At 40.1% G+C, this 10,000-nt stretch overlaps 1 protein-coding gene across 1 annotated transcript in view; it reads left to right on the top strand.

The window, feature by feature from the left end:
• The window catches only part of LOC137988888 (stimulated by retinoic acid gene 6 protein-like), a 158,246-nt gene that overhangs the window by 12,908 nt on the left and 135,338 nt on the right, over positions 1–10,000 (top strand). The window contains exon 2 of the mRNA XM_068834835.1: positions 8,992–9,046. Coding sequence (XP_068690936.1) covers positions 8,992–9,046 — 55 coding nt within the window. The remainder of the gene's footprint in view (positions 1–8,991; positions 9,047–10,000) is intronic.

Below are 10,000 nucleotides of genomic sequence, written 5' to 3'. Positions count from 1 at the left end.
GGTGATTTTGCTTGATTTTGAAGAATTTCAATCTTTTTATTTCTATCTAATATTATATTGATAAGCTCTTGTTTAGAAAGTTTATCAATATTGTTATTATTTTTAATTTTCATTTGTTTATTAATATAGGGTTCGAAAAAATTATTATGCCTGAACCATGAATAATTTTGTTTTTGTGATCCTTCTTAATGATTAATTGAGCATAAAAGTTTTTGTGATGTTTGCAATGTTCATTACCATTCCAAAATCTTATTGTTTTTTGATAAATACATATGTTTTTGTTTTTAAATTTTTCAAAATTTATTTCTCCATGGTCTACACATAGGCTTAAAATATTTGGTGACATTTTTTTACCATTTTCATAAAAATAATAATTGTTGTCTTTCTTTCCTAAAATAATAACCTTATTTCAATAAAAAGATCGTGTGTATTGATGTAATTTGAACCTGATAAAATTATTGTCTTTAGTTTCAATATAAAAATAATTGTTTTTGAATTTGTTGTATAATTTTTTTGCTGTTCTATTAGCAAATAAATCGATATCTTGTAGATAAATATTATAATTTCTTTTGTTATTGGATCATTATCATTAATAACAGTATTTCCGAATCTATAAAATATTATTTGTGACCCTCTTTGGGAAAACCAGGCTTAATGAAAATTGCGTTGAGATGTTTTTCAGCGCAACGCATTTGGAAACGTTGAAATGCATTCACAAACATTCTCAATGCATTCTGAAACGTTTTCAATGTTCCCTAACGGAAATAGAGAACGTTCCATACCATTGAAAAATCATTTTAAAACATTCAGAAAACGTTTATGAACGTTGATAAGCATCATTAATCTTTCGCTGCATTAGGATACATCCCCAAAATATTCCAACAGTGTCAATGACAACTGATTGTCACGAGTAGAGTTCGGCCGTGTCCTTCTAGAATTAGTAGAGCGCTTTTTAAAAAATTAAAAATACTGAGAAAAATGGAAGGTTTGTGTTCGACGTTCCCCTCTGCGTACCAATAGAAAGACAAAGGTGAAAAGCTCGATTTCGGATCGCTCCAGCACCAAGCCGATTTTCACTAACAAATTTTTATCGTACAGGTTTCAAATCATGCAACAAGTAAGCTGAAACCCAGAAGTTTTCCTCTCATGCCATTATATCTGAAATCCGTCCAAAACTCGAAGCGCTGGACCTCAAATAATATTTAAAAATCCAGCATTCGGAGCTTTAAGGAAGCGTAGCTGGATTTTGGTGTGGCTTGAAGCCATCACGACGTTTGCTCTAGCAGTGTGGGAAAGGTGACTTTCCTGACATCGCTGTTAAGGACATATCAGAATTATTGGACATCAAACTGAACTTGACTGCTGCCAACGGTAGTAAGGTACCGTACATAGGATGGGTAGAGCTGAACTTTAGACTGAGGTCATCTAAGGATGAATTGTCACTCCCCTTTCTTGTTACTGAACAGTCGCTGGACTCCCCGTTAATTGGGTTTAATGTGATAGAAGAGATTATGAACAAGGGTAAGTGAGAATGAGGTACTTCACCAGATAATTACTTCTAGTTGTACTGGCCTCAAACTGCCTTAAAGTTGGTGAGTTGTTTGAGCCGGATGAAGCCTGTCCCTGACCCAGTGGCTTAGAAGTCCAAGAGACCTTGTTAACTGTGAAGAATGGAAAGTCATATCAAGTTGAAATTGACATTGTTAACAACACTGACCATGATGTCGTACTCAGAGGGCGAACCTCGCTTGGCCGACTACAACTCGTCCAATCAGTCATACCAGTTGAGGTTACATTGAAAGACTCTGAGGAGACCTATGAAGCAAGCGAGGAAAGTAGATCAGAAAACACGCCTGGAGAATCACTGAATGAAGTGCAAGCTTCTGTGAAAGCTGGGAAACCTTTCAGTATCCCACCGCACTTTAAGGACACAGACGTCGAGAGTCTTACGCCCAACAAGAAGGAAATGGATTTTAAACTACTGACGGAGGAGCAAGATTCATTTGCAAGGGACGGTAACGATATTGGATGTATCAAGGAACTGGAGCCTTAGTTAGACCTTATTTATCACACTCCTGTACAGAAGAATTATGTTGCAGTACCTACACCACTTTACTCGGAAGTGAAGGCTAACCGTGGAAGAAGATTTGTTAAATCAAAACTTTATTCGACGTTCGACATCGTCATATAGTTCGCCTGTGGTTTGTGTGAGAAAGAAGGACCAAAGTTTAAGACTGTGTGTGGACTTCAGCGCACTAAACAAAAAGACCCGACCAGATGGCCACTCGATACCCATTTTTTTTTTTTGCACCAGGGGTTCATGAGTCCCAAACGTCAGCCGTTAATGGCTTTCGTCACTCCTTGGGCTTTTATGAATTGGTGGCAATCCCATTCGGCTTGTCATGTGCGCCGGCGGCCTTCCAGCGATTAATGGAGAACTGCCTAGGAGATTTAAGGGATACAGTATGTGTGCCATATCTAGTGACATAATTGTGTTTAGTGCAACATTTGAAGAACATATTGAACACATGCGCAAAGTCCTTGGCCGATTACGAGATCATGGAGTTGAATTGAAACCGCAGAAGTGTAAACTGTTCAAGAGAGAAGTTGTGTTCCTTGGGCGTGTGGTTTCTGGAGGGGTTTACAAGTTGGACCCGTCCAGTATCAAGTCATTTCTTGCCCTTAAGAATTCTATTCTGAAGACAGTGAGCGAGGTGCGCAGACTTATGGGTTTCCTTATTTACCACCGTAGATTCATCACCTATTTTTGATCTAGTCAAGTCACCTGCTGAATCCCCTGAAGAGATGAAAAATGAGAAGTCACGGAAAGACACCGGACAGTTGTCCCCGAATTTTCCCATTGATTGGACTACCCACTCATCGGTCTTTGTTAGAAAAACTTATTGACTGTCTCACCAGTGCTCCAGCAATGGCCTACCCAGGTTTTGAGAAACCTTTTGTCCTACACACTGATGCCTCCAAGGATGGGCTGGGTGCAGTGTTGTACCAGTATCAGAATGATGTTCTTCGTGTCATTGCATACCTACCTCCACTTCGGAAGCTGGAATTTCTAGCATTGAAATGGGCGGTCCGTGATCAATTTAGGGACTAACTCTACTACGCCCCAAGCTTCCAAGTATACACCGATAACAACCCTCTGACCTATGTTTTGTCCACTGCGATGCTTAACGCCATGGGTGTTCGTTGGGAAGGAGACTTAGCCGATTTTAGTTTCACAATTCACTATCGCTCAGGAAAAACCAACACCTTATCCAGAGTACCGTTAGACGGGAGTGATTACATTCAAATCTGCACTGAGGTGGTGTCACATGATGTCTTTCAGGCTGTTTCTTGTTCCTCAAAGTTCCAAGAGGAAGGCACCGTAAATTGGGTATCAGCCCCTTCAGGAGATCCCACTGTAATACTAGCTGACCCGTACAACCTTGAAGAACTTCATACCACAAAACTGGATATCAAACAAGCCCAAAGCACTGATCCAGTCACTAGTCGAGTTAGAGACTTGGTCCACAGTGGCCGACGCCTAACAAAGAGGAAAAAGGAAAAAAAGAGTTATTTGAGACAAAGCTACTTCTTCATGAATGGGATCATCTCTCAGTTGACACGGACGGGATAACGAGAAGACACAAGGGACCTCGTACTCAGATCATCATTCCAAAGAAATTTCATCCACTGGTCCTCAAGGAGCTTCATGAGAAGATGGGTCACTTTGGAGTCGATCACACGTTACGTCTTACAAGATAACGTTTCTAATGGCCACACCTGCAGAGACACATTGAGCACTATATTGGACATGTCTGTCAATGTATTAAACAGAAGCCACCTACTCTCAAGACAAGATCCCCATTACAACCTATTGAGACCACCGCACCGTTTGAACTGGTCGCCATTGACTTTCTTCACCTGGAAAGGAGTAATGGAGGTTATGAATATATCCTTTTTGTTGTGGACCATTTCACTCGTTATGCGCAGGCTTATGCCACCAAAAACACGAACAGTTGCTCAGAAACTGTACAATGATTTTATCTTACGATTTGGCTTCCATTAAAGAATTATCATGATGAGGGAAGAGAGTTCGAAAAACACCTTCAGCATGAACTAGAAAAGCTATGTGGGGTAGTACACTCTAGCACCACTCCATATCACCCACGAGGTAATGGTCAAGTAGAGCGATTTAACCACACCCTTCTGAGTATGCTCCACACTGTACCAGTAACACAGAAATCATGCTACTCAGATCATCTAAATCAAGTAGTTCACGCGTATAACTGTACGAAACACGAAACTACCGGATATTCACCCTTCTTTGTGTAGTTGTCAGTCAAAAAGGGGACAGCAGCCCAGTGTATGAGATGAAGCCTGAGGTTGTGCCTGGTGGAACAAGAACGCTACGTCGCGTTATCGGTGCGACGCTCTGAGAATTCGGGATTTTTCTGCCATTTTATCTCGACATTATTTGGTCCTTGATGGTTTGAATAGAGAAACCGCACCAACTGTCAAGCGGGATTTGCAGACATTAAAGTTAGAGTGCTGTTTTGTTTTCGTCGTGTCTTTCCTTGAATCGCAGCGCGCTGGTAATTTCCGGTAAAATCTGATTGGCTCACATTTATAGCATGACACGTGATAATATCACTCTTGACAGGTCGGGTGGGCGGCAGACGACTCGTTAAGAAATTGTATTAGGAATTTTTAGCGCCTTGTCTCAAGAAGATTTCGGTTGATCGCAGGTTAATCCGATAAACGTTGACACACACAGAACTTAGCTTACAGACAAACAAACAATCCTGCAATATGTCAAACACATCTGAAATCTCGGAAGGGTGAGTAAATAAACCTCGAAATGCGTGTATCTTGCTTAGCTTACGTTATATTTATGATCATGTCATCATGAATTTGAGTGGCTGCCTGACAGAATCCACAACGACTATTTTTGCAGATCGCTTATATTTTGCCCAAAGATACCCTTTAGTGAACTATTTTCAAAACTCATATTTGCAAGTTCCAACGATTCCTTTTTTTTTAAGAAATTTGCGGAAATTTTGAAAACGCGGTTAAAGTGCGGTTTTCTGCATGACAAATTGTCCAAAAAATGCTGCGAGTACCAAGCAACGCTGAAGTCTTATAATGATATCAATTGGCACTTAACACGACATAAAAACAACCATTCTTATCCATTCCTACTTCGGTTCTAGCCTTTTCGGACATGTTAAAGGAGCAGTGTCACCGGTGGTGCATGCGTGACAGCATGCCAAAATTTTTAAAAAAGTTTGCCAACTTTTTCAAAGGAGTGCGTGGGTGTGAATATCTTACACAATCAAAGCCATCCGTGGTCACTTTAGTGAACCAAATATCCTGTGGCGTTCAGAAACAAATTAACTATATATTCGTTGTCGTTCTTTGCTCCTTTTTTCTTTGATTTTGTTGTTTGGAAGAGGTTTTGATCGTATGTTACCATGTCGAGTCGTGGCGGCCATCGAGCTGGAACCGGACAAATAGTGATTCATTCTCCTCAAGAAACCAAAAGAAGAGCAGTCAAAATACCAATGCAGCATCTACAATGTGGAGAAACTTTTTAAAACATAAACAGAAAAAGCAAAAAAAAATAACATCTGTTAAAATGTGTGTGTGTGTGAAATACTGCCCATGCCATCCCATGACACTGTCCCTTTAAAATTGTCATTTTCTAAGCTCTTAAAGAACATCCTTAAAGGCCGCATAACATGACGGCGAAAAATGGGTGATATTTAAGGTGATAAACATGTAGCTGGTACCTCACTGTTAAACTTATTCACCTCATATTCTTCAAATGCTGCTATTATTCATTTCCTGAGTAAAGTCCTATGCTCGAACTAGGAACGCTTCCCTCCGAAAATATCAGAAATGCTTGTAACCTGATCGAGCCAAATGACGCGAAATTTGAATGCAAACTGTTACTAATTATTTATATATAATCTTGAACTGACTAATTTTCGGCTTGTAATTTGGAAGCTTTTAAAAATGTGAATTAGTCTTTAAGAAGTATCATAGTTAATAGAGGGGAATCGTTATGAAACCTGACAAATTGTAGGTTTTTGTTCTCTTTTTTGACCTTGATCGTGCACAAAACACAATAGTTGTTTACCCCGTAGTGAGGAACTAACCAAATGAAACGTGTTGGTTACGTAATTCATGCATATTGTATGAGCGCAAAACAAAAGATTGTGCACGGTCGTGCACTTTCCAACCTAAATCTGGGCATCTTTGTTTGCTCCTTTGATGTTTGCCGAGCTTCCAAACCATTCCCCTCTATTAACTTTGGAAGTGTCTGAAAATTGTATTTGACGGCAAAAATCCGCAAGTGAACTATATATTACTCAATTCAAGCACATTGTAATTGACAGTCGTTTATGCAAGTGACTCAATTTTCTATCACGATTTCAAAACTGAGCTCAATGCGATATTAAATATTTTCAGTTTTCTATCAAAAGACATCGTGATTCACACCATAAGTTAATATTTTAGGTACAAGAAATTAAATATACCGCACTGCAATTCGAAAGGTATCGAAAATTATTCTTGTAATTGTTTAAATCACCGATAGTTTTTTTTTCCTTAACGCACCCTGTGTTAGTTTCACTGAAATGCGTGTACGACTTGGCGGACGGTTCTATTTTCAAGTGCACGCTTTTAAAAAGTAGTATTTGAGCAAAAATATGACAGAATTTCAAAAACCTTCAAACAAAATCAGTATACATATGCTAAAAAGCGAAACGGAATGGGTTCAGGGATGGCGCAGTGGTGAGAGCACTCCCCTCCCACCAATGTGGCCCGGGTTAGATTCCCGGACTCGGCTTCATATGTGGGTTGAGTATGTTGGTTCTCTACTCTGCATCAAAAGGTTTTCTCCGAATACTCCGGTTTCGCCTCTCCCCACAAACCAACATTTTAATTGATTTGCTTTCATTGTTAATTTCAGTTTACAGTGTCCCAAATTAGTGCTCCAGCGTTAGAACGACACTTAAATACAGTTCCTTTCCTTACCTTTCCTTTTGACATTTGTGCGGTATAACACATATGAATGATTCATATAGGCCATTTTCCAGTTGTTGGCTCAGTAACCTAGCCTATGAATGGCTGCGAGGCTGCCCGTGACCTTAACTATGTTTCCCGGATATCGATCGTGATGCCATACGATTTCAGGGTTTGGACGCTATCTTGGACTAGCTGGTCGACGAGCACATCCTCTCGATCTGATGTGATTGTGAGTCTGTCATGCCTCGACAGCGGGTTTGTATCGCAATGTCGGCATGCTCAATTGAAAGCGGTAAAAAATCTCCATATTTCCATGTGCTTTGCAGTCATGCGTGTTGGTTGCTCCGCTGTTTTCTTTCAAACATAATTGAAGTTATGTTAATTTATTTGAAGTATCACTAGCAAATATGACTAAAGCGACTTCTTAGAACATCAGAAAGCTGTGTACTGGTATATTTTGTAGGAAACACACTACAATTGGCCCCCGCATGGCAATTCGTGACGGCAACGGTACTGAGTTGTGATTTGTCAACTCGGCTGCTTTTCACAGGAGATTCAAGTTCTCTCTGCGTACTGCCACAAAAGCACCCCACAAGTCCACTTTCCCTGAATATTTCTGGGCAATTAGTACAATAAAAAATAGTACTTTACTAAACATCGAACGCACTTTACTAATCCGTGATTACTACCAGTTTTAATTAGTGTGCATCACCACCAGAAAAGCAAAGAGTTTTCTATCAAAGCAGGGTCACCGGCAGCCTCCCTTCCATTCTTAGGCCAGGTAACTTAGCCACAACTGTAAAATGGTCTATGAATTTCAGTGAAACTGGCACTGCGTGAGTTTGAAAAAAAAAAAGTGTGTGGACAACATATGCGAGCCATGCAAGCCATAGTTGCGAGTCATGAGAGCCAACATGGCGAACCAGGCCAGTTAACATGCGAGTCACACGATCAGTGAAAACTAACCGTTTTAAAATGGGTGCTTAGACTTAAATACTCTTTAGCAGCCAATTTTAAAATGGGTGCTTAGACTAGAACGTCTCGCTGGCTCGCAGTTTGTCAAGACCCGTACAAAGCAGTAATGTAAACAATTTATGACAAAAATAATCAGTATAATCATTCTTACTTCGTCCATCGTTCAACTATCATCGACTCTGAAAATATTAGCGCTCTTTATCAGTTGATTTAGCTATTCACTTGGATTGTTGCCGAAGTGTACTTTATTAGCAACAGACGGGTCATAGACTTCTGCCTTCCGTGATAAAGACAAATCTTTAAGACAGTAAGAAGGCAAGGTGGCTTGGCTTCATATTTGCGTTTGGTTTGTTCCGGGCTCATTGACCAAGCTGAGTAAATAAGCCGCTGGTTGTCTGATGAAATGTTTATTTTGGATTTTTCTCGCATTCGTCATTTTTACGGCGAAAATTAACATGCAAGGTATCTTTCCGTTGCACTGCTTATCCCCCCCCCCCCCCTCCCCTTCCCCACCCCCTTCATGAAGCAGAGTCTCACTTCAGTGCAACGAATCCTTAACTCTGTGATTGATATGAACGGATTCCTTCCTGGGTCGAAAATCGTGTTTTGCATTTCTGTTGAAATCCAAAGCCGGATCATTAAACCATAAAATACGCTCTAATTGAACCGTCTTGTTAATGCTGTTCCAGTGCGGCTGCTCCTTTCTTGGGCCTTTTGGTTTCTTAATTAGTTAAGCCTCTGATAATGAGTAATCAGAAATGAATTTTCTTAGATTCTCCTAGAAAAAAATTCCCTGTCTAAGGCAAGGCAAGAATACGTGGTTCTTGGGGGATCTTGAATGTTCGATTCGATCAGTACATAACGGATACCAAACATTCCTCATTTTTTACCACGGTCCGCATTCACTAAATGCACAAAACGCGTTCGAGAATCCTATGAACATGCATTTACTCACATTCACCGTTATTCAATGAATTTTTTTTCAAGGTGCAAGGAAGTTCTAGACCCATTGCTGTTCGAACTTGGATGCCTTGCCCCGGCAGTAAGTATAAGAATTTTTATTTTACAATCTCTAATGAAAAATATTTTTCGGATTTAACCACGGAAAAATCATGAATCAATAACAACAGGTTAGTTTCCATCCCCAACCCCCCGCCCCCCTCCCCCCGAGTTACGCCTTTATCTTAACCACACTACGCCTAACTTAAATTGCCTAATGTGGATGGGGAGCCGTCTCGTCCCGCAATTCTTTTGGTTAGCACCGTTTCACGAAAAATGGACTTTCGGCTTTTGCGCCCAGACTCAGAAACTCGAAACATTTGTGGTTGCCAACGTTTACGAAAAATGAACCCTTACTATGATTGTGCAGATTTCGGAACTGAACAAAGGCTCAGCCAGAGGTTCTTATTCCGGCTCTGTGCTAACCAAGAGAATTGCGCCATCTGGAAGAGAATGGATGGAGAGAGGCAATCGGATACTACTGACAGCGACGTCAAGCAAACCATCGCTTTCGTAAGGCGTGATTTCTTTGATTGCAACATCATAATCCCTGACCAGTTGAATATAAAAAAAGCTAATAAATTAGCAACATTGATTGTTAGGTCTGGCCTGAGGCGACAACTTGGAGCTTAAAACTCACATCTTTCTCTTGTGGGTTATAGTTTTCTCCAGTCATCGATTTTTATAACAGCTTCTCTCTCCAAGTAGCATGATTAGTTGGTGATGCAGGCTTGGATATGCGTTAGGCGGCAGGGGCAAGTAAAACTGAGCCTCTGACCACTTTTGGCCAGTAAAGCAGACACATCTAAAAAACAACATTTTATTACTATGGGGATTTCATGGACTTTGAAATGAAGCTTTATTAATCTGTTGCAAAATGACGGATTTTAAGCTGATAATTATCAAATAGATTTAATTTTACCGTGCATTCTGTTCAATAATAGATCACACATGACGTAAAACTGTGGTAAAATATATTATAAACTATGATAAAAAA

Source organism: Montipora foliosa, unplaced genomic scaffold (genome assembly GCF_036669935.1).
Source record: "Montipora foliosa isolate CH-2021 unplaced genomic scaffold, ASM3666993v2 scaffold_433, whole genome shotgun sequence".
In the NCBI taxonomy this organism is placed as follows: domain Eukaryota; kingdom Metazoa; phylum Cnidaria; class Anthozoa; order Scleractinia; family Acroporidae; genus Montipora; species Montipora foliosa.
The sequence above is the reverse complement of the archived record's forward strand: the minus strand, read 5'-3'. Positions and strand labels throughout refer to the sequence as shown.